This window comes from Leopardus geoffroyi, chromosome E2 (assembly GCF_018350155.1).
Source record: "Leopardus geoffroyi isolate Oge1 chromosome E2, O.geoffroyi_Oge1_pat1.0, whole genome shotgun sequence".
NCBI classification, from domain to species: domain Eukaryota; kingdom Metazoa; phylum Chordata; class Mammalia; order Carnivora; family Felidae; genus Leopardus; species Leopardus geoffroyi.
In genome coordinates this window covers 20,155,882-20,181,195 of record NC_059335.1, presented here as the reverse complement: position 1 = coordinate 20,181,195, position 25,314 = coordinate 20,155,882, and the positions used below count along the sequence as shown (strand labels likewise).

The 25,314-nt window shown below is 45.1% G+C and overlaps 2 protein-coding genes across 7 annotated transcripts in view; both read right to left on the bottom strand.

Moving 5' to 3' along the window:
- Nucleotides 1-25,314, bottom strand: part of CEP89 (centrosomal protein 89) — a 77,162-nt gene that overhangs the window by 47,953 nt on the left and 3,895 nt on the right. For 4 of the 6 annotated variants that reach the window (XR_006702604.1, XM_045442540.1, XM_045442536.1 and 1 more), the window contains exons 3-8: nt 19,922-20,080; nt 16,515-16,695; nt 13,666-13,773; nt 7,014-7,116; nt 1,871-1,899; nt 761-803 (exon numbers count right to left, since the gene is read on the bottom strand). Coding sequence is in view for 5 of the 6 variants with exons in the window: in XM_045442540.1 (XP_045298496.1) it covers nt 761-803; nt 1,871-1,899; nt 7,014-7,116; nt 13,666-13,773; nt 16,515-16,695; nt 19,922-20,080 (623 nt within the window). In the remaining variant the exon portion in view is untranslated. The remainder of the gene's footprint in view (nt 1-760; nt 804-1,870; nt 1,900-7,013; nt 7,117-13,665; nt 13,774-16,514; nt 16,696-19,921; nt 20,081-25,314) is intronic. The other 2 variants (XM_045442539.1, XM_045442538.1) reach the window with 1 other exon arrangement.
- On the bottom strand, nt 906-25,015 carry LOC123579052 (transcription factor BTF3 homolog 4-like). The gene is made up of 4 exons (XM_045442548.1): nt 24,320-25,015; nt 7,206-7,213; nt 2,119-2,123; nt 906-918 (listed from the first exon to the last, which is right to left on the bottom strand). The coding sequence occupies exon 1, from the start codon at nt 24,977-24,979 to the stop codon at nt 24,398-24,400; it is 582 nt and encodes a 193-aa protein (XP_045298504.1). The 5' UTR covers nt 24,980-25,015; the 3' UTR covers nt 906-918; nt 2,119-2,123; nt 7,206-7,213; nt 24,320-24,397.

Genomic DNA, 25,314 nt, shown 5'->3' with positions numbered 1-25,314 from the left:
AGAGAGATTGGGGGAGAACACAGAGCGACGTTCCGTGCAGAGAGATGCTCACCGAGGTCACAGGAGGTTAAGGACTGCAATGTGCTCCCTGGCCCAGGGCATGCCTCTGAATGGAGAGAGGCTAGAGGCAGAAGCGGAGTTGGAGGTGGGGCGACAAGAGTGGGAGGGCCGGTGGCTCCAGACTGTGGCTTGGCACACACCTCAGGGGGCAGGCAAGGGCTAGCGGAAGGACTGGTGGCTCCAGATAGCCTCCCTGACCCCTGATACATGCATATCCAGTCGCTAGAACATGAAAGGGAAGTCTAAGAAATGAGTAACTCTGCAGGTGCACTGAAAACAAGAGGGCAACTCGGAGGCATCTCAGAAATAAAACATTGGAGACTGGATGGCAGATGGAGACTACAGCTGAAAACATGCCAGGAGAGGTCAGCTAGAAAAGGTGGCGGCTTCCCGGCCTGTGCCTTGCCCTGGCAGGCGGCGGGGACACAAAGTGGCCCCGATTTGCAAACACTGGCCTCCCAGTGCCTGAGCACATCCCCAGGCGACATCCACCCACCATTCAACGTCTGAACACTTGGACCCTCTCTTTTAGGGCACAGGTGGAAGGTCAACAGGTGCCTCCTCTTCCCAAACACAGTAATGGGACAGAAGCAACAGCTTGTATGGGGGAAAGAAGTGACTTTTATTTTAGACAAGATAATTCTGGGTAACCTCTACAATAATAAGGTGTTCACCATAATTAAATTTAAAAGGCAAATACCTGGGGACGGTGGAGGCTTTTCACATAATGGTGGTTTTTCATCCTAGGGAAGGAAACACAGTACTGAATTAAGAGTACTTAGCATCTCCTAAAAACAGACTGGCACGAGCAGCTGGGTTTTTGTCTATCACATAATTAAATACGCTTCTTTCCCTGCACTTTGGCTCCTGGAGTTTGTAGCCTGCTGCAGCTTTAGAAACTCTAATATCCATTGTTTCTTTTAGCCGAATCTTAAACCTTAAGGGTCTTCCCCTCCTGGTGCCTCCTAGGAGGCAGTAAAGGAGGTCCTGTTTGGGCTTTCTTCCTGACTCTCCCCCGTGAGTTCAGCCACCATGTTTTCACATGTAGGTCTCACAAGGGACAGGCCGTCAGTTCAAGTTTGGAAACATGAGATGGGGCTGCGGGTGCCGACCAGTTAGAGGGAACTCTAACTGGGTTCTTCTTCCTTGGGAAAAGCAAAAAGACCCCACTGGCTGCAGAGAAGTGCATTTCCAAAGTGCTGAGAAAAGTGTAGGATCTTCCTTTTTGACCAAAATTTAGAGGAAAGGGAAGGCTTTGACCTTTTGCTCATTTTTCCAATACACATTGATCTGATATTAAGTTTCTAATTTCTGCCGATAAAGTAGATAAGGTTATGAAATGAACTCTACTGAGAAATCTTTAGTTTTTACATTCCTATGGCATCGGAGGATTTAAACCTAAGTTAAAACTATTTCCATGTTTGTAAAAAAGAAAAAACAAAACCCTATTTCCATGCTTGCAAATTTGTTATCATCTATTCATTCCTAACCTCTCAAAATGTTACATTCATTTTTAAACTATGGAAAATAGGAGTTTCTTCAGGTTTCAAAAGTATTTAAAAAAAACATTTAATGGGAAAGGACTTGTAAGGGAAGTTATCCCCCCTACAAATCACAAAAGTTGTTTAAAATTATGATGGAAATTCTATTTATTGAGAAAATTGGTTTTTAAAAAATGAATCCTTCTGTGTCTTCTCCTGTCTCTCTGCCCCTCCCATGCTCATGCTCTGTCTCTCTCTCTGTCTCTCAATAACAAACAAACATTAAGAATTAAAAAAAAAAAAAAAAAAAAAAAAGAAATGAATCTTACCGTTAAATTCAGAACCGAAGGTTTGCCATCTGATTAAAAGAAGAGAGAGGGAGAGGAAAACGTTTTAAAAGCAGATGAAGACATCTGACAACTCACCAGAGCATGATCACAGGAGCCTGGCTTCTACCGACGAGATGAACAAGGGCCCCCCCCCCCCCCCCCCGGCAAGGCAGGGGGCCTGACCCACCTGCTTCTCTCCTTAGCCTGTTAATTCTGGAGCACCCCCTTGGCTCACATGGTTGCAGAACCGAGGCTAAACTCCTCGGAGTGACTCTGAGCCGCCCCTACCTTTCCAACACCACCCCATCCCCTCTTCTCTCTACATGTGCCACCCAAAGGTGCTGAGGCTTGACTCCTTTCTGCCTTCAAGTAGCATCTGACCGGTCAAATAGTTGTTCTTTGAAGCAAACTGCCTCGGTGATACAGAGGAAAGCAAATCTTGCCCAGTGATCGCTTTTAATTTACAAATACACATTTGTGATTAAGGTACTTCCTGAGGAAGGTAATCTTATGCCCTAGGGTGCCCGCACCCTTTGTTGTGTAGTGCAAAGTCGGTTGTTCTTAGCTTTCTACAGTCAATTTACAGAGCAGAAATAACTGGATGAAAATAAATTAGAACTAATAGAATTCAGAAAGACAGACAAAAGTGCTTAAAGATACACAAAGGACTGTAAATCTATTTCCTGGTTCATTACAATTACCAGCACTTGAACAATACTGACCCACTATTTGTAACTAAACTTTCCATCAGATGTCCTGGGGCAGCCTAGACTGGGGCATGGGACAAAATCCCGCCTTGTCCTTTGGAGTCCGGCCTAACGAACCCTATTGTGCCTGCCACCCTCTGGAGCTGCAGCGGTAACTGCTCTCCAGCACTGTGCTGCCTCTACAGTCCCCCTCAGCGCCCCAGACTATGGCTCCCCATCTGCGCGTCCTTCCCCCAAAGCTGCAATATGAGAGGAGGGGCCTGTTGCTCTGTCATCTCTGGCACATAGTAAGTGAGCATCTGATGAGCAAATGTGTAAACTGATACAAAAAAAGTTTGCATTCTAAATAACCTTTGTGATGGTTTTCATTTGGTATCACACGATACTGCATCAGACCTACTGCCCTCATATTTAATGGAATCTTGGATGCTCCCCGCCCCTCTTAAATTCTTCAGGAAGCAAAGTTGGGGAAGGGCAGGGGATTCATGAAGAATGGCAGCTGTAGAGGGTAGATGGTGGGTACATGAGAATTCAGCTTACTATTTTCTCTACTTCTGTACATTTGAAAATTCTCATGACAGGGGCGCCTGGGTGGCTCAGCTGGTTGAGCGACCGACTTCGGCTCAGGTCACAATCTCGAGGTCTGTGGATTCGAGTCCCACATCGGGCTCTGTGCTGACAGCTCAGAACCTGGAGCCTGCTTCGGATTCTGTGTCTCCCCCTCTCTCTACCCCTCCCCTGCTCACGCTCTGTGTCTCTCTGTCCCTCAATAATAAATAAACGTTAAGAAAAATTAAAAAAAAAAAAAGAAAGTTCTCACGATAAAAAGTTTTAAAGGACAATTCATCTATTTTCCTAAGGAAACTAATCATCTCTGTTGTATCTTAGTCACCAATTTTTCAGAAAAAGAACCAGAATTGGCATCACCCAAGTTCACTTCGGTAATGTATATACAGCACATTGGGCCCTGTGTATATAGTTTGTTTCCTGTTTCCTCATTGATCATTTCTCAAAACCACGACCAGACTCCTTGCCCTTCTCATTTCTACAATCTGCCAGGCAAGTGGTATCAACTATTCAAATCATAGCAAAAGCCTCCAATACCGGGCATCCTGCTGTATACAAGATGCCATGCTAGGTACTATCCCATCTTCATAGTCATGCCACATGAACATGGCCTTGCTGTCAACAATTCTAATAATGCAGAAAACCCAAAACTCCCCCATGATCGTAATCCCCTGAACCTTTCCCCTCCCAGTGGCTATCAGCCGGGTATTCTTCCTTTCGGATATATTTGAACATGTAAAACATAAAAAGTCAAACACACAACCCCTCCTTCCACTTCCTTTATATATGACAGACATTAGGTGGTAGGAAGGGGGACATCAAAAGAAATAAAAGAACCCTGGAGTGGCTGGAGAATGGCCAGCAGGGGCAGGGAAACCAATGAAGAGATCTGAATAAAAAGGGTGTGGGGGCTCACGGGGGGCAACAGGGACACTATTAGAGTCGTGTTGGAAAAGATTGCCCTGGCTGCTATTACCATGGTCCCAAAACATAGCAGGCACTCCGCATGTACACATGGATCTGCCGGGTGTAACACAACAAATGGTATGTACTGGGAGCAGGGGGCAGGGTGGTTGCTTAGCAGAGCAAAGGGCCCGGACTGGCCTTGGAGACCCCAACTTTCCTGGGCAGGCAGAGGAAGATGAGCCTACACAGGAGATGAAGAAGGGGCACCCAGAAGAGGCAAGAGGAGACAAGGAGAGGGAGAGGTCAGGAAGCCAGGGGAGAGACGTAGTTTAAGGCGGCGGGAGCGATCGCCTGTGTGGAACGCTCCCGAGAAGTCACGTAAGATGAAGCCACAACACCATCCACTGTGTCCGTCAGGATGAAGGTCAGTGATCTGGGGGAGTAATGGAGACACAACCAGCACCGAAGAGACACAGTCAAGTGAGGGAAAGGAGAGAGCTGTCTTTTGCCACATCTGGCTCTGGAGCAGAAAGAGAAAGCACAGTGGGGTGGAAGGCACAACGGGGATCAGAGAAAGGCAGGGGATGATGCCCATGAACCTGGCAGCTCTGGCCAAGGGACTGGTGTCTCAACCACATGACCTCAGTGCCCGGTCTTGGTGGGTCTAGGGTGCGGAATGGCACGCATGGCTCGGTGAGCTTGATGGCTTCAGCCTGTAGACAATAATTATCAGCTGGCGTTTCTGGAGGGGGCTGTGCTTCCCGCTGTGACTGAATTTAATCCTTGTAAGCATCTGATTAGAGGTGCACTCAGACTGAGCAGAAGCGGGGTTAAGTAACTTAGTCAAGCCTCTCGTTACCTCTCATTACCAGGAAACGACAGAATCAACACCCAAACCACTAAAAGCCAGAGATTCTCACGTGTTGCCAAGCATCGGCCACATCACACTTTCCAAAGTGCTTTTAAAAATACAGACACTGGGCCACCTGGGTGGTTCAGTCGGTTAAGCATCCGACTCTTGGTTTCGGCTCAGGTCGTGATCTCACGCTTCATGAGCTCGAGCCCGACAGCAGGCTCTGACACATTCTCTCTCTCTCCCTCTTTCTCTGCCCCTCCGCTGCTCGCACCCTCTCTCTGTCAAAAAATTTACAAACATTAAAAAAACAACAACAGATGTTGGGCCCCAGACTAGAGCCACCGAATTAGAATTTGGGGCAAATGTGGAGCCTTTTTCGTAAGTGTCCGCCACAAACCAAAACCTACTGCAGGAGCTGCACTCCTTCCCGGCCATCACCTGTGCTCCAAGTTCACGTTACCAAGTGTGCCGCTTATCACTGCCCCTTCCGCTCCAAATCCACCCCCACTGCCCGCCTTATGTAACTGCAGTACCCAGACCTTGCCGGGTGGCGCAACGATAAGCCTCATCAGCAGAGGGCGCTGGAGAGTCCCGGGGGAGGAAGGGGCTTGGGTGCCTCATTGCAGGGCTGTCTCCCTCCTTCTCTGTGTCCTTTCTGCTCTTCCTCTTCTCCTCCCTCCTTCCCTTTTTTCTGAGTGGCCAGCCAGCAACTTCCCCACGGGTGGCATCTGGCACTTCCCTGGAGAGGGCAGCTTTCCTTCCAGTGAGTTCTGTTACCACAACACAGCTAACTTCTCCACCAGCCGGTGGGCAGCAGCTGCCCCACCCCCAGTGTGGCACCTGGGCCTTGGGAGACTCTCCAAATGTGCTTCTTCCCGTGCGTGCTCTACGTTAACTGTAGAGGGAGCGGCTCTTCCCTCTGCTCCTGCTGTATTCTCTAGACTTCTCTCTACGGCTTTGTAAGCAATCCTGTTATACTTAATAATTCTTCATATTTAACTTTCCCTGTTCAAATCACCACGTGCTTTCTGTCTCCTGGTTGGATTCTGAACCACAATAACATGTCAGCCCACAGGCAACACAGACCTTAGAAAACGGATGGACACGTATAAACACAGCAAGCTATTCAGGAGGTGTGTACGATAAGAGGCAGGTAACAAAATAATGTGCATGTTAACGTACATATACATTCTAAATGGTTAAAATTATCTATGGCAGTACAATCACGTGTGTTTAACTTTATGTATGTCTGCATTTCAAGTCTTTTTTTTTTTTTACAGTGAGAAAGTACTATTTATATAATTAAAAAAGATACAATTTCTATGTAAATTTAATATTCATATAGATTTTCCCACAGGGATAAAACACGCCACCTGACCAACTGGTGTTTTCTGGTCCAGGTATGACGAGGCTGGCATTCTGTTTTCCAATCAGTCACCTTGAGCCCAATCGACTCTGGAGGTCTTGACAAAGCACCTACTGGAGCCCGCTGTGCGCCAGGCACAATTCTCACTCGCATGTAAACCACGTCTTAGGAAGCTGACGGCCGCTCCCTGCTGTGGCCACCGTGCACTGCGTTCCCGCGGTGTGCGAAATGAGCCAGACACAGACGGCTGGTGACACACAGAGTTGTATCACAAACGTGCCTGCACACTTATTCATCCAACAAACCCTTAGTGACGGCCCGCTGTGGGCCGGGCCCTGCTCCGGGACCCGAGACGGCTGGGTGAACAAGACACCCTCGCTCGTTCATCCCCTGGAGACCACCGGGTGCCCACCCCGTGCAACAGCAGGCACCGGGGGGCACGGGAGGAAGGAGGGCATAGAGCTTACAGCCTGAGCCTTAATCCTCCCCCGCGTCTGTCCGCTCACGGCGAACAGAACTGACGGGACAGAACGGACTCCAAAGCGAGCACCTTGTACGTTCAAGACAACCTAACACCCAGGCCACCGGCCACGGAATAACGCATCTCCAGGGAAAACAAAACTCTGAACGTTCCTACTTAGAATCACAGAAGCATGGTATAGGGGTGCAATGGCTCTAGGTTCGAAACATTAACCAATATTTATTGCCACAAAATGCTTTTTTCTTTTTTTTTTTTTTTACCTATTTCTTGTGTACGCCGTGGTGTAAGAGGTGAGCCTGGAAACTCATCTTGCTCAGAAATATTTTCCTCATCTTCACTGTCCACCGTATGTGACAACGGAACCTTTTTGGTACAAAAGACAAAAAGAACGTGTGGTGAGTGCCATCTGTACCAAACTTCCTCCGAACAAACGCAAGCGTCTTATTCCACACCTCGTCCGCTGCTACTTCCCACTCTGAGACAAAAGGACGACACCGGGCAGGACTGGATGGAATGTCAGGTCCCCCGGGAACAGCCTGGTAGCGAAGGCAATGCCACCCAAATGATGCTCCGGCCACGGAGAGCATGCGAAGCTCTCCAGGGCCGGAGCATCATATCCCACTCACGCTGCCCGGGTGCCCATCTTCCTCACTCCTGCCAGGGGCCAACCCAGGAAGGGGGGTTGCACCCGGCTTGCCCGGCACAGCACCCAGTACCACCCTACCCGGGTGCTGATGGTGTGTTATTCATCTCTACGTGGGCCGAGCGCTGCCAACCCTGATGAGGAGAATCCTCATCCAGGCCACCGTTTCGGATAGAGGTCCGCTACACCTGCTGGCTCTGAGTCCACTGTAAATGCTGCTTCCTGAGAGAATGGAAGCCTCCCCCCCACTGTCCGTGAGGGCGTCCTATGTAGGTGTCATAAGTGGTGGCAGGGCTGCGGAGCTGACCCTCACAGACGCGTGGGACAGGAGGGGGACCACCTCGTGATGAGTGTGAGACAGTCCCACCGGGATCACCTCGTGATGAGCATGAGACAGTCCACTGGCAGCAGAGGCTGCTCAGGGGGAAGGGCGGTGACCAGGTCTTCTACAGCAAACTACGATGGGCGCCCTCTGGGCTGGGGTCCCTTCTGCTATCCTGATTCTTCGGTGGAATCGTGCTCATGTGGTCAGCTGGGCTTTGCTGTGCTGCAGACCACAGGAGGGCCGTCCCCAAGGCTGACAGAGAAGTAGTAGCATTGACGGGCGAGATGTCCACGAGAAGGGGCATTTCAGAGCCAGGAGCTAAGGCCGTTCGGCCCACCAGGCTCTGGGAGCAGGGCTCTAAGGTGACCCAGCTCAGGATGCAGACAGGTATCCCACTCTACTTAGCTTTCGAAGAAAGAAAAGAGAAATGACTTCTTGGGTTTTATCTCTTGGGAACCTACGGCGTTGTTTACCCTGTCAAAGATTTGTTAGGTGGGGCGCCTGGGTGGCTCAGTCGGTTGAGCGTCCGGCTTCGGCTCAGGTCATGATCTCACGGTCCGTGAGTTCGGGCCCCAGGTCGGGCTCTGTGCTGACAGCCCAGAGCCTGGAGCCTACTTTGGATTCTGTGTCTCCCTCTCTCTCTGTCCCTCGCCCATTCATGTTCTGTCTCTCTCTCTCTCTTTCAAAAATAAATAAAACATTTTAAAACAATTAAAAAAAAAGATTTATTAGCTATTATCAGGGAGATGGGAAAGTGCTAAGGGGCCTCATATGTCGGCCTCTCTACTAGTCTCCGAGTGCTAAGGCTGCCCCACGTGTGCCCTAGATTATACCCATGCAGAACATGAGCATCTGTGAGCAGCACAGGCCCACTGGAAATACGTACGTATATGTATGACTGTTTACCGCAGTGCTGCTCCTAAGAGCCACAGCAAAACAAGCGAGTCACTGAATGTTAGCGGTGCACGACGGGGCATCACAAAGCGATGAGAGTGAACCAGCTACCGCCATGCACAACAGAAGACTCTCAAATGTTCTAAACGATACATAGGGCAATGACGAAATCCATCATTTTCAGAGTAGGCAAAAATAATCGAAGGTGATTTTCTAGGAGCTGATCAGCTCTTGGAGTCAAGGCAGTGGTGAAGCAGTGGCGGCCTCTTCTCGGTCACGAAGGGCAACTCCTGGGGTCCTAGCAATGTCGTTCTTTTCTTTTTAATCTGGGCGGTAGCTGCTGTGTAAAAATTCACCGGGCTATACGTTTATGGCCTATGTACCTCTGTGAGTATTTCATACATTGATAAATAGGCCTAAAGAATTTGTGACCATATCCTAAAAGCCACTCTAATTTAAAAGTATGAATTTAAATAATTTCTTTTTAGTTTTTTTTAATGTTTGGTTATTTTTGAGACAGAGGGAGACAGAGTGTGAGTGGGGAGGGGCAGAGAGAGAGAGGGAGACACAGAATCTGACACAGGCTCCAGGCTCTGAGCTGTCAGCACAGAGCCTGATGCGGGGCTCGAACCCACGAACCGTGAGATTGTGACCTGAGCCGAAGTCGGACACTTAACCACCTGAGCCACTAAGGTGCCCCTGAATAATTTCTTAAATTTCTTGGTAATTAAAACAAAACTTGTTTGGGTATTGAAGAAAGGGAAGGAAGAGGCAGGCCAGCCCAGTGGGAGCACAGACCTCAGTGATACTGGAACAGCCTTTCCTCATTTGCCTGCAGCACACATACCAGCCTCCTTCGTTCTCTTCCTGGGTGGCCCGGCACCCCAGATTTTAGAGAGGAAAGTGTACAAAAGCTATAATTACTGGGGTAATCATTAGGGGGGGAAAGTATAATTTGCAAGCTAGTAGAGGGAAGGAAACTGAACTGAAAAAAATCATCAATTCAAAGAAGAGAAGACAAAAAAAAAAAAAAGAAAGGGACAAATGGAAAAAATAAAGATGGCAAAGTTAAATTCAAATATATCTATATATACCTTAAATATAAAAGGACTAAATGCTTCGGTAAAAAGGCAAAGAAAAAATCGGGCAAACCTGCTTAACAAAAACTGTATATGCTGCAGTGTATAAATGGAGGAATAGGGTGGTATGTGAATTATATCTCAGTAAACTTGTTTTAAAAAACTATATGCTGGGGCGCCTGGGTGGCGCAGTCGGTTAAACGTCCGACTTCAGCCAGGTCACGATCTCGCGATCCGTGAGTTCAAGCCCCGCATCAGGCTCTGGGCTGATGGCTCAGAGCCTGGAGCCTGTTTCCGATTCTGTGTCTCCCTCTCTCTCTGCCCCTCCCCCGTTCATGCTCTGTCTCTCTCTGTCCCAAAAATAAATAAACGTTGAAAAAAAAAATTTTTTTAAAAACTATATGCTGTTTAAGGGGCGCCTGGGTGGTTTGGTTGGTTAAGTGTCCGACTTTGGTTCAGGTCATAATCTCATGGTTCATGAGTTTGAGCCCCACATCGGGCTCTGTGCTGACAGCTCAGAGTCTGAAGCCTGCTTTAGATTCTGTGTCTCCCTCTCTCTCTTGCCCCTCCCCCACTTACTCTCTGTCTCTCTCCCTCTCTCAAAAATAAATAAACATTAAAAAAACAAAACTATATGCTGTTTACAAGACACAGATAAATCTCAGGATAGGGAAAGGTTGAAATGAAAGGATGGAAAAAAATGGACCGTGCAAACATCAAAAAAACCGTGGAGAATGTCAGAATAGATGTTAAAGCAAAACACATTTTGAGAGATAAAAATGTTCGCTTTATAGTCACCAAATTTTCAATTTATCAGGACGATACAGCTTTAAACTTATACAAAAGTAACAACGTGGTTGGATGCAAAAGAATACATGTTCCGGAATTTCATGCAGATAAGGTTCAAAAACATGCACAACCGATTGTGATGTCAGAAGCCTTCTGTTACTCAAAGGAGGAAACCTGCCAACACAGCAAGGAAACTGCAGTGTGGATTCCCGTGGCTTCGAGAGTGAGATGGCTGTGACACCTTACTAGTGGGTTGGGGTCCCCACCATTCCTTGGCCTCCAGCAGAGATAACCTGGATGACACAGGGCCCAGCCCATGGGGCATGGCCCCCTTCCCAGATGCCTCTCCTCACATCAGTGATGCTAAGGGAAGAAGCCCACCCGAGATGCATTATATGCTCATCAGAAGTAGAGCAACATGAGGGTCCAGCAAGCCCCGCCTCGGAGGAAAGTCAAGGCAAGGGTGTGCTAAGAACATGCGGGGAACCAAGAACTAACTCTGGAAGGGGCAATTCTGCTTTGCAAGGTGGAAGGACCTCTGGAGATCCAACAACATGCTGGACGAAGGGCTTGGGAATCCATGCCTCCTCACCTGCTGCATGGAGGAGACCCTACAATGGAAGACAGCAGGGCTCACTCTCTTGCTGGCTTCTGCACGTTGGCTGGAGTGAAGACTTGTGCCTTACTTGCTATCCGGCCTTCTCCTGCTACCGATGGGGATGAGGCTCGTGCAGAGGAGCTTGTACTGGTAGAGCAGAGTCATTAATCCACATGCACATAAACTAATGGGGGTATCTATCCCCGTCTGCACGTGGGCATGTGTGGGTAAATGCAGAGGCCGCAGGAGTCTCGCCACAGCAGGCAGGCACTGCTGCACTGGTCTCTCAGTAATCAGCGCCCTCCTTTCTCCCTTGCTAAGAGATTCCTGATTTGGTTTGGCAAAAATGGACTCAGCTCTAGGGTACGATGCATGGGTTCCTCTTCCCCTGAGCCAGTAACTGGTCAAGGGATGGGCATGTGACCAATGAGACTCCTGCTGGGAAATTTCTGGAAAAAAAATGTCTTCCCTGAAAAATACAGAGCAACATAATGAGAAGGCCCTTACCCCACTTCTTCCTTTCTGGTTTGGGACCAGGACCCACTACACCCACTGGTGACCACAAAAAGGAGGCCAAGGGTATCTCAGGCACCAGCTTTCTATAGGTGTGTAAAGCAATATTAGAATCTCCTGTCCTTTGCCTTTGTTAGGTCAGAGAGTTAAATGTCTATTATTTAAACCTTATGTTTGTCTATTCCATTTTTGCAGCTGAAAGAATGACACAGATTTCAAAGTGGCCACAGGGGCTGCTGCTGGAGAGGAGAGGAGGGTCTCAGGGCAGGCTGCCACTTTAGTGCACTATCCACAGCTTTTGTAAGAAACATGTATTCATGCATTACCTATGTAACAAAAAGAAAAATGTGAAGAAATTGAAAACTATGGAGAGAGAAGGGGGACATTCCTCATCATTGACAGCAGCAGCAGCAGTAAAATGTCCACTAGTCCCTGGCCTCCACAAGTTTCTAGAGAGAACTGGTTTACCCCTGCATGAATGGTTCCTCTCTGGGCTTCCATCCAAGCACATGGCAGACACTCAAATATCAGTTTGTTGGTGGGTGGTTGGATGAATAAATGAACAAGTGAGTGAATATATGGCACTTTATGACAAGATGCTCTGCAAATCCACAAACACAACTATAGCAAGAATGCTGACAGAAGAGCTTCAATAACATCCTATCCATGATTTCTACTCAGAAATGGTAACAAGGCATTTAGACTACACTCTCCTCCCTTAAAACCTACTGAAAGCAATCAGAAGAATGGGGGGGGGGGTGGGGGGACAAAAAAGAAAAGAAAAAAAAAGCTTAGTCAATGGCAGAAAACAGCTACCAAATCTAGGAAATCTGAAACAGAAGGAAAATGCCAAAAGCTGCTGAACCTCCTCAGGCTTCAGGTATGAAGACCCTTGTAAAACCACAAAGCATCACAGTCACAAAGGTCCACAGTGATGCTCTGATGGCTACAAAGAGAGCAAGGGTGCAGATGGGCCCACGAGAAGTAGTCATTCCCATTGGGCAGAGGTGAGGGGAGACACCAGTGGAGAGCCTGCCTTCACTGTCCAGAATCCAGCCTCTATTCTCTCCAAGAGATGAAGGACAGCACGCATTGATATCAAGAACCCAAAGAGATATATGAGATCAAGAAAAGTGATAAGGTAACAAAAGATGTGAAAAGTAAATTTGGAGAACTAAAAACCAAAAGGAAAAATAAATTCAAAACAGAGGAGGTAAAAGCTGTACTTCTACAAGCAATAACACACAACAACAAAGAGCTGACAGAGAGATGAGGAGAGTATGCAGAGGAAATCACAGAAAGTGACAAGTGACTACAGAAAACATAACAGACGTGGAAGACAAACAAAAGATGGCCGGCAAATGTATAACTGGTGTTCCCAAAGGAGAATGAAACAAATAGATGATAGATGATAACATTAACATAGGGAAGGAAATGTTCCCTGAAAACAAAAAAGGGGGAGGAAAATCTCTGTCTGAAGAATTAAATAACAAACTAAAGTTTACGAGAGAAGGACAGAAAATAATACACACCACAATTAATTCTGGTGAAGTTACTGAACTGCGGAGACAAAGAACGACCCTACCAAGGTGTCAGGCAGAAGAATCAAGTGACCTCAAAGGGAGAAGCAAGCAGGGGGGAGCTCCTTCCTGTCCCTTGGCTGTTTCCCTTGGCGGTCCCCCGACACGGTCTTATACCCCTGTACCCTTCCTTTGTAACACTTATCGTAACTCTGATTGATTACTAGTGATGGTGTGACCGTGGACTCTGCCTTACACTGCTTCTCCAGCACCTAGCACAATGCCCGGTACTCACTGCACACCTGGTAACTGTATGTTGAATTACTGGCCTGCCCGAAGACAGCGTCCTCCCTAACACAGTCCTTTATAGGATGAAGAAATGGAGGTGCAGAGAGGTTATCTGACTTACCCAAGCCATACAACTGGGAAGTAGAGAAGCGGGGACTTGAACTCAGGTCTCTGAATGCCCATGGCACTGTTCTGTCCACTGGATGCTAGCATCGCATGAACTGACCACAAATTCACGCACCCCACTTCCCCTGCAGCCTTACTTTTGGGTGGCACCAGTAAGAAAACTGCTGAAAACAAGACTTGCTTTCCATGTTAGGCCATTTCTGGGCAGGTGCACACTTCCCATGAAGATGTTTGCCCAAACTACCCTGGAACACAGAGAGAGGCGTGAGGTACAGATTTAAATCCAAATTGCCTGATTTGGGTTGCTGTTTCCTTATCTTTCTAGTTTTGAAAACTGTTTACTTTAAAGGAAGTAAGAATGATTCATAAAAAAGGATAAAATCCTAAATTTTTACATCAGATTACAGAATGTAAATACAGAGAAGGCAATTTTACTTTTTTTTAAAATATTAAATGTACCCCACAGGCAGTATCTCCTTCATAGCTGGTGCCATCTAGTGGTTACATAGCAGTCTTACATGCTCCACGCACCCATTTTTTTCCCCAATCCTAACTTCAATCATATAAAATTAAGAATAGTTGGCCAGTTTCAAAGAAAGCTTTATGTCTAAGAAATATTCTCAACAGGCACAGGACAATAAACACAAAGTTTAATTCTAAAAGAGAAAATTGGCTGCCCTGGTCTGAATCCTGCCTCTGTTACTGGATGGTTGGTTGGGTAACTCTGGGCAAGTCACTTACCCTGTTTCTTCACATACTTAATTAACACCAAGGGTGTGAAGTAAATGAGATGGTACATATAAGCTGCCTAGCATACATTAAATGCTCAGAAAATGTCAACGTGTCTGTCTCCACCTATTGTCTAGCCCCTGCAACCCTCCCCCACCTACCTAATTGTAAGTCTGTGGGAAACTGAGATCCCTTTCCAGCTTAAAGGGCCCTTTCATTGCTGCCATCTGCAACCGAACAGGACAATGTACAGACTATGATGACCCTTTCCAATTGCGATCAGTTCCTAACACTCTATCTCTGGTTCCTGGGCTGTATAGGAAAGGCTTTCCTGTTGGCTGGGACGTACAGAAACATGGTGACTGGCATGCATATGCTGCTGGTGGGAAGGCAAAAGCAAAAAAAAAAAAACTGCTTTGGAGAACAATCTGACAATATCTAGTGTGACCCAGCACACATAGGTGCATGTACCAAATGTGCGAGGAAATAACCCAAGTGTTCATCAGTAGGTATGTAGATAAAAAAAATTAAGGTGGATTTATCTCAAAAACTGTAACGCTGAGTGAAAAAAGTTGGAGACGGAATGACTGGTTTAGTATGGTGACCTATTAGCTATAAGAAAAGAATTGTACTGTATTTGTGTGCTGACGCTTATTTGGAAAATAAAATAAAGAATAAAAGCACAGACTTTGAGAATGTATTCCAAATCCAAGAGCAGATGGCCTTCCAGGGAGGGAGACAAAGAAGATTTCAACCCTAACTGTAATTTCATTTCTTTTTAAAAAATTTGAAACAAGAAAAGATAAGATGGCATTACTTGATCATTCTGGAGAATGAGAACACTAATGTGTTATATTACTTTCTACTTTTCAATTTTTTTCCTTGCTGGTAGCTATAGAAAATGCACATTGTTCAGCTTTAATATAAACTGAAATGTCAAACAGCTTTCTGAAGTCATGGTACCAATTCACACACCTGCCAGAACTAGATGGTTCCTCTACATCCTCACCAACTCTTGATTATTGCTAGCTGACTTGCTCTAGTCTTCAAATTTTAAATTAAAACAATTATTTCCCTATCGCCCATGGGTCCTGAAGCAGCCATGACAGATGTGCCTACAAAATAAAACATCTGTCTTGCTAAGGACACAGAAGGTTGCCTGGGTCACTATAATCTCTTTTCTATGGGAAATGGGGTAGCAAGCTTCACTTCCCCAAATAGTTGAGTGATACAACTCTAGCTGTAACCTCAGTGCAAAATGCTGGCCTGAGAGCATGCAGACTGAGGGGCAGTGGGACCTCCCCCGGGCCTTGTGGAACCCCGCAGCAGAATCTCCTCTGGGCTCAGCCAGCTGCCTGCTCCGGGACTCCTTGCTGTAGAGAAACCTCCCTCCGCATGTTACAGTCTGCCTATGTTAGCAAGTGATAGTTCATGAAATGCCCACATAAGGATTCCTCCAAATGAGCTCCCTAGGGCCACTGAACATGTGATTCAGTACAGTGGGGCACAATCCATAGAAATATAATCAATATGAATATAATCTGATGCTACAAATCTGTATATACAGTCACTCTGAACACATGTCATAGTGACAGTGAAAAACAGAAAAGAAAAAGAAATTACAGTGCTATCTTTTGCCACGAAGGAAATGGCACCATCCAGTTCCCCAAACTCTGGAGTTGAAACCAGAGCAGCTCGGGCAGTGGTGGAGGAACGGGGCCCTTCAACCTCTGTGCCTCAGCTCCCACTGTGTGATGGTGCCATAAATGCAATCTACTTCACTGAGGCAGTGGGGATATGTGCACACAAGAGCTTGGAACAGAGACTCAGACATGGTAAGCGCTCAGAGAATGCCAGCTACTACAGAGACAAATGGCGATGTTCCTCTTGTCACGCATGAATTTAAAGAAAGGCTGCAACATGCGTGGCGACACTGGAGAAGTGATCGGAAAAGTAGCTTGGGCAGGGGGGCGGGCAAGGAAAAGAGCAGGCTTTGCTTTCTAGCACTGGATGGAAATCTACATTAAGAATGTGAAGATGATTATTTTTGCCTCTGGAGGACCTGTCTTTGGACGATAAAGGAAAGAGTTGGAGATTGTAGCCTAACCAGATCAAAAATGAGACTGCCCACGTTAAGAGAAATAGCCCCCAAACAAAAGCCAATACAAAAGAAAGAAAAGCAAATCCTTCCTAATCTACACAATTTACGGTAAGTTAACGTCAAGGTGCAGAAGAAATTCTGAAATGTGACAAATACCTGATTTCTGTGGGGCACGGCATACACAGCCTCCCCGAGACCTCCCTCTTCCCTGCGGGTGCCGACATCAGCCGAGTCCATGCAGCTGGACGACAGGTGTGTGTCGGAATCCTCCTCCCCGTAGCCCAGCATTTCAAAGGACGGCAAAGAAGTTCTTCTTGTCTCATTCTGCCAATTTGGTCTGTATTACAATGTTGAGAGCGAAATAAACAAACAAGCAAGCAAGCCACTTAACGTTTCACACTGGTATATAGACACGTGTTAGATGCCCTACCTCCAAGTCCCTGCCATAAAATTATTACAACTACGGGGGTGCCTGGGTGGCTCAGTCGGTTAAGCGTCCGACTTCAGCTCAGGTCACGATCTCGCGGTCCGCGAGTTCGAGCCCCGCGTCGGGCTCTGAGCTGACAGCTCAGAGCCTGGGTGGAGCCTGTTTCAATTCTGTATCTCCCTCTCTCTCTGACCCTACCCTGTTCATGCTCTGTCTCTCTCTGTCTCAAAAATAAATAAACGTTAAAAAAAAAAAATTAAAAAAAAATTATTACAACTACATTACAAAATATACAGAAGCTAAAGGAGGAAGTCATCCACTAGTCCATCTCTTTGTACACTCTTAGCATTTCTAGTTTCCTACCTAGGTTTTTATAGTTCCTATCACTGCATACATATATGATTTGCCTCACTGGCAACATGTTTTTAAAGTCAAAATGTTAAAAGGTAAGACTCACGTAGGTACACCAGGTTAGTCAGCCACTCCCTGTACTTAGGGTTTTTTTCCCCCAATTTTCACTGTTGGTTGGTTGGTTGGTTGGTTTTTTTAGTGAGCTCTACACCCAATGTGGGGCTCGAACTCACGACCCCAAGATCTAGAGTCAGCATGCTCTACTGACTGATCCAGTCAGGCACCACCACCACCACCCCTCCACCCACCAATTTTCACTGTTATAAATAATTCTGGAATGATCATCTATGTGCAGATAATCTCTTTCGTATTTAGCATTAGTCTTATGAATCAAATAACCATACGGTAGACTGTTGAGTCAAATGGTAGGATTATTTGGTGGGTCTACAAGCTTACTGCACAAAATAATTTCACCAATCAACTCCCCAACCTGGGACTACATTAGTAACAATTTTCCAAAACTGGCCAAAAGAAGTTAAACCTCACTGTATAAATCTGCATTTCTAACTGAAACAAAACATTTCCATATAATGGTTTTATATACTTTGCTTCTAGTTTAAATATATATATAATCAATATAATTAAATTATATTATATATAAGTTATATTAATTATATTATACATAATTAAATGTATATTAATATATTTAATTATATTATACATAATTAAATGTATATTGATTAAATATATAATTTGTATATTGTATATTGATTAAATATATAATTAAATGTATATTTAATCAATATACATTTAATTATATTAATTATTTAATTATACATATATTATATATATATTCATATACTTTGCTTCTAGTATGTCCATTACGATTTGAAATTATTTTTTTATCTATAAATATAAAATCCTTTTTATTTACTGCAAATATTTTTTCTATTAATTCCATTGTGGCTATGTAAATTTTTTTAACGTACAGATGATTAAACAACATTTTTTTTTACCTTCGAAATTATTAGTTTAGAAGTGCATAGTAGGCAGGCATCTCCTTCTGAAAGGTTTGGCAAGATTGGCATAGGATTTCGTGGTCTTATTTATGTGTGTGCGCAGATTAATCCTTTCATTTAACAGGAATTTGTTTGGGCTGTGAACTAGGCAAGGCTCGAGGCTGATTTTTTTTTTTTCTACCATTGCTAATCACTATACCGTCGAATCCTTTCCTTCCCCTTGCTCTGTGGGGCTGCCTTTATGACACAGTCACAGGCAAACACCAGGGCCCCCTAGGGCATCCACGTGCACTTCTCCATCGTGGAACCAGTCCTGTTTTCACTAATTCAAGTACGCATGTGATGTGGTTGGGCACCTGGGTGGCTCGGTCGGTTAAGCATCCGACTCTGGACTTCGGCTCAGGTCATGATCTCATGGTTTGCGCATTTGAGCCCCAAGCAGGCCTCTGTGCTGACAGGGCAGAGCCTGCTTGGGATTCGATCTCCCTCGCTCTCTGCCCCTCCCCCACTCACTCTCTATCTCCCTCTCAAAATAAATAAAAATAAACTTAGAAAAAAATCAAGCATGATGTGGCTAATCTAGCCCTTCCCCACAGTCATATTCTTCCTTTCTGGATTCCCTCTGATGGTCTTATCTGCTTATTCTTTCTAGTGAAGCTTAGGATCATTTCCTCATCTTTAGTTCTTATTTGGCTAAATCTTACCAGGAGAAATACAGGCTACATTCAAACATCTCAAAATGAAGTCAAGATTAAAATGTAAAAACCAAAAACATGAACATGTCCTAGAAGGAAGGAAGGAAGGAAGGAAGGGAGCATTTATATAATAGGAAAGATCTTTCTAGATTTCACAATACCGCCAGAAACTACAAAGACTGATAGATCTTACTACATCAAAAATATACGATATTTGGTACGCAGAAAAACTTCCAAAAACAAAATTGAAGAAACACGACAGATAAAAGGCAAATCTGGTCATGTATCCCCAACCCCACCTCATAAGCCCTTAAAGCCCTCAGTGTCTTTCTTCCTGTGGCTCCTGGGTCGGTGGCGGGAGGGGGACACCAAACCTCAGAACAGGACCCCTAATGTGTCACCAGGTTGGCCCCTGCCCACCCCTCCAGGCCATCTTGAATGACTCCCCACTTTACCCAAGTGCCCTCAGCCACAAACATCTTCCTTCAGCTGTTCACAGGTGTTATGCTCCCTCTTCTCTGTCTTGAAAGCTCATTCCAGCCCCACACTGACCATCCCCCGCAAACCCTTGAGCCATCCCCAGGCGCTCCTTGTACCTTCCTCAGCTCTGTCCTCAATGCTCTCTGCCTCAGGAGGAAACCCCCCAGCCCTATGCTGGCTCTCATCCAGTACAAGCACCAGAGAAAATGATGCTTGAAGGTCCATAGGTGCCAATGAAGGTAAAATCAGTGTGAACGCTCAGAGAGAAGACACATGAGAAGCGGTGGGTGACAACTCTCGCCATCTAGGTTGTGGCACAGAGAGAGTCCCGTGAAGGGCGAAAGGCAGCACTGAATTCACTGGCTCTGTGCGTCCATGAAAACAACCAGGGCTTTCACAAGCCATAACTGAACAAGAGCCACTCTAGAGAAAATTCTGATATGATTCGAAAGCAATCAATGTCCCAGGACAGTGTCCCTCTGACACTGGTGACGAAAACCCGAGTACTAAGCTCCAGTCATAACCACACGCACACGCGAGCTATTTCTCCTCCGCCCAGAGAAAAGTGAGAGCCAGCAATATAGTCCTTACTGAAGCCTCAGCTCTGAGGTGGTGGCATAGGGCTCGATGAAACTGTCCTTGTCCACAGAGGTCGCGTCACTCTCAGACAGGGATCTCTGACGAGGCTGAGGAATGGCAACGGTCCGGCCTGTCAGGCTTGTTGTGAGGATGACTGCAGCCAGGGCAGACCTAGGGACAAAAACATCCCAGTGAGAAGGTGACACCCAAACCTGCAAGCTGAAGGCTGACGACAGGACGTAAGAATGAAAGAAGGTTGACCTATTCTACGTTTAGTGCATATTTACGGACCATGCGCCTGTCGTCTGTTATGTGCCATCAGACAACCTCATTCCATTATCACGCCAACAGATATTACTGTCATCTCCATTTTCTCATAAAATATAAATGACTTGTCCAAGATTTCCTAGCTCACAGGAGATGGGTCCAGGTCTCTAATCCAGAGAATCTATACTCAGGCAGTTTCCTATTAAAATGGAAGATCAGAATGGAAAAAAAAAAACAAAACAGGGAGATAGAATAAGATAAAAAATATTTCAAAAGGCATTTTAAAAATACTTGCAAATTATTCAAAACTGCAATGCTGGAAAGACAGAGTAATGGATTTACCCTCCCACTTGAGAAAGCAAAACAAAACACCAGATTTACAGTTATGTCAGCTTAATTCCTGAGAGAATTTCCAGGTCACGGCACAGGGAGGTAGAACTGAATTGGAGCCAGGCAGACCTCTTGAGTTGTGGAGACGGAGGTGAGCATCCGGGAACAGCACAGCAGACAGAATTCTCAGGACAGAGTATTGGAAAGGAGAGAGCTAAACAGAGAGCTCCGGAAATCTGCAGACAGCCCCCCGAGTGTTCACAAAATATTCCTCAGTGTGGGAATATGAGGAAACTATCCAAGCCTGGGGGAAGAACCATCCACAACGATTAGAGGATCAGTGCCAGGTGCTTACACATGGCTGGGGACAGTGCCTGTTCCCACCAGACAGATGGGAAAGAATTATTAATCTACAGGACGCTGGGTACAGTACCTGGAAAGGTCTTGCTTCAGGGAATAATTAGCCCTAGATTGAGCACTGCTTCAGGCTGTACCTAATGAATCATAAAAACAAGACCTAGAAGATCAAATCAGTCTCCAAGTAACTTTACTGTATCCCAGAACAAAATTCCAGAAGACTTGTCAGAATACAAAAATGTCCAGCACACAACAAAGCGAAACTCAGAACAGTGTCTAATCCAGGATAACGAGGCATGCAAAGAGACAGAAAAACATGACCCTAAATGATGAGAAGAATAGAACCCATTCAGAACTGAACACATATGTTAGAATTAGCAGAGAAGGACACAAAGACAGTTGTTAGAACTAGATTCCATGTGTTCAAAAACCTAAGTAGAAACATGGGAGATTACTTGTATTAAGCTTATTTTCGTTGAGAGAGAGAGAACCAGTAGGGGAGAGGCAGAGAGAGGGGAACAGAGGAACCTGAAGTGGGCTCTGTGCTGACAGCAGAGAGCCAGATGCAGGGCTCAAACTCACGAACTGTGAGATCATGACCTCAGCTGAAGTTGGGACGCTTAACCGACTGAGCCACCCAGGTGCCCTGAAACACGGGAGATTATTAAAAAAGACTTGAATTTCATAAGCTGAAAATTACACTGGGTGAGATGGACAGCAGATTACCCACTGCAGAAGAGAAGATTAGTAAAGTTGAAAGCAAAACAAGAGAAAATATCCAAAATGAAACACAGAAAAGAGAAATTAATTTAAAAAAGAAAAGAGCATCATGAGACGTGGAATTAAAAACGCTATTGTTTTATGCTTTAAGCCACTGAGTTTTGGCGTAATTTGTTACACAATAGTAGATAACGAATACAATAATGCCTTTTCATCAAATGATGCTGGAACGACTGGATATCCACATGCAAAAAAATGAACTTGAATCTGTATCTTCTACACCATATTCAAAACTAAACTCAAATTGAATTATAGGCTTAAAGGTAAAGGCCCAAACTATAAAACTTCTAGAACAAAATATAGCAGAAAATCTTTGTGGCCTTCAGGTAGGCAAAGATTTCTTAGATATGACACTGAAATTATGATTTGTAACAGAAAAAAATTGATATGACAAACTTCATAGAAACTTAGAAACTTTTCTTTATTTTTTTAATGTTTATTTATTTATTTTGAGAGAGAGAAAGAGAGAGGGAGAGGGAGTGTGAGAGAGCAGGGAAGAGGCAGAGGGAGAGAGAGAATCCCAAGCAGGCTCCCCGATGTCGGTGCAGAGCCCGACGTGGGACTCGATCTCACAAACCATGAGATCCTGACCTGAGCCAAAATCAAGAGTCAGACACTTAACCAACTGGCACCCCAGCCTGTGCTCTTTGAAAGACATTGTTAAGAGAATGAAAAGACAAGCCATGTATGGGAAGAAAATACCTGCAAACCTCTTATTTGGTAAAGAACTTGCATCCGAAAGACATAAAGAACTCTTGAGGGGCGCCTGGGTGGCTCAGTTGGTTGAGCGTCTGACTTCGGCTCAGGTCATGATCTCACAGCTTGGGAGTTCGAGCCCCGCGTCAGGCTCTGCTGACAGCTCAGAGCCTGGAGCCTACTTCCGATTCTGTGTCTCCCTCTCTCTCTGCCCCTCCCCTACACGTGCTCTGTCTCTCTCTGCCTCTCAAAAATGAAGAAAACTAATAAAAAAAGTTTTAAAGAACTCTTGAAACACAGTAAGAGGAACACAAACAACCCAGTTTTTAATAGTGGGCACAAGAGGTGAACAGAAGCTCCACCAAAGAAGATATACAAATGACAAATGCACATGAAAAGATGCTCAACAGCCTTGATTATCAAAGAAATACAAAAAAAAAAAACCCAAAAAACAAAAAAACAAAAAACCCCACCACAATTGGATACTACTACACACCCATTAGAATGTCCAAAATTTAAAAGATTGGCCAAGACAATCCCTCATGTTCTTCCTTTCCAACCACGCCTGGCAGAATGGGTCCCACAAAGGGGGCTGGTGAGAAGGGCCACTCTGCATCCAGGAGGCAGCGACTGGAGATCACCCCACCAACATTCACCAGTGCATCTGTGGAGTGAGCTTCAAGAGATATGCCCCCTTGGACAGAAAGATCCAGACAATTGCCAAGAGGGCGTTGGGAACTTCAGATGTGCGCATGGACTCCAGGCACAACAGAGCTGCCCGGGCCAAGGAATAAGAAGAAATGGCCCATTCCAGATCAGTATATGGCCATCCGGAAAGCATAAGGAGGATGCAGATTCACCAAACAAACAAGCTCTATACATTGTTATCTATGCACTTTTCGCCACTTTCAAAATCCTGTAAACAGGCAATACGAGTTAGAACCAATGTCAAGTGAATGTATAAAACCACACACACACACACACACACACACACACACACACACACACACGACTGACCAAAGTAAGTGCTGGTGAGGATGTGAAACTGGAACTCATATAATACTGGTCAGAACACAAATATAAAAACTTTGGAAGATACAGTGACAGTTACTTAATAAATATATACCTAGTACATGACCCACCTCTTCTCCTCCTGGGTATTTATCTGAGAAAAATGAAAGCATATGTGGGAAACCAAAGAATTGCGCACCAATGTTCACAGCACCTTTATTTCTACAATAATAAAATCCTAAAACAACTCAAATATCCATCCACAGGTGAATGGAGAAACAAACTGTGACACATTTATCATTCATGTCATGGAACACTACTCAGCAATGAAAAGCACGGATTACTGATTTTCACGACAATATGGGTGAATCTCAAAATAATCATGCTGAATCAAAGAAGCTGGCATGATTATCTTGTGTAATTCTATGTACATAGAATTCTAGAAAATGCAGACTAACCTCATGTGACAGAAAGCAGAGCAGTGGCTGCCTGGGCTCGGGGTGAGGGTAGATTGGGCAGAGGCAGGGGATGTGAGAGAGGAGGACAAGGAGGGAGGAATCACAAAGGGGCATGAGGGAACCTTAGGGGACCATGGATATATTTATTATCTTGATTGCAATGATGGTTTTTTTCTTTTTCAAATGTAAAGGTTTGTTTTATTTCTACTGGGGGAAGAAGGAGGACAAATAGAACTGTTTTCCAATTTGCTCTCCACTGTATACACACATACCCACACGCATACATACACATACACACACCAAAAATACTCCAACAAAAAACAAAACAAAAAACTGAGAATCAAACACCAAAACACCCTCAAACTGCACCAATACTTCGTATTTTGACCAAAAGAATAGATCCTGGAAGTGCAAAATGCAAAATCAAATGACCGAAAAATGCTGAACAAACAGCATTATTAATATACAAAATATTTATATTACTGAACTAGTAACAATTGATGTTCTCCACGTCTGTAAAACTTTGGAACCACATAGCTGATTTGTTAAATCTAGTCCATGCCAGCTTCCAAACACCAGGAAAATTTTTTTAGTTAGCTTCATTCTTTGATGCCTCATCAAAATTTTCTACGAGATCTGGAACATCATCCTCCTCCTCATCAATGTCTTCTGGTTTTGGTGCTTTGCTATCCAACACTTGCCGAGGGAACTGTTCAGCTAACTTCCTAAGACTTTTTAAGCTGTCAGCACCAAGCTGACTTAATATTCCAGGAAGCATTTCTGTGATTGGTTTGGCTTCTGCATGACCAGTAATGGCAAAGGTGTTAGCAGAAAGGGAAGCTTGGACTTTGGGATTGTTGAAATGAATAACTGTCCCATCGTCTTTAATCATGTTCACCTCTTCAATACCAGCTATATTATTCACAGCCAGTTTTTTTAGAGAACTCTGAAGTTTTTTGTCATCAGCTGTAGCTGTTCTATGTACCACCTTCTTCTTTCTGCGAGCTGTACCCTTGCCCCCTATCCGGACCCGAGCCTGAAGTCTGGCTAACTTTTCTTGATTCAGGCTGTTGGTAAATCTGAAGCTGGGAGGGTCCTCCAACAACAGCACGCGGCAAGAGCAAGATGGCTGCCTCCCGCAATGATGGTTTTGTGCGTGTAAACATGTCATATGTGTTCTGTTTATTAAATGTTCATTACACCTCAATAAAACCGATTTAATAACGATAAAAGACTGTTTAAGGCAAAAATAGTAATAATATATTGCGGGGCTTATAACACATAGATTTAAAATGCATCACTGGGGTGCCTGGGTGGTGGCTCAGTAGGTTAAGTGTCCAACGCTTGATTTCGGCTCAGGTCATGATCTTGCAGTTTGGTGAGTCTGAGCCCCGCACTGGGCTCCGTGCTGACGGCGCTTGGGATTCTCTCTCTCCCTCTCCTGCAACCCCCCCCAAAATAAATAAACTTAAAAAAAAATTAAAATGTATGACAACAGTAACAACT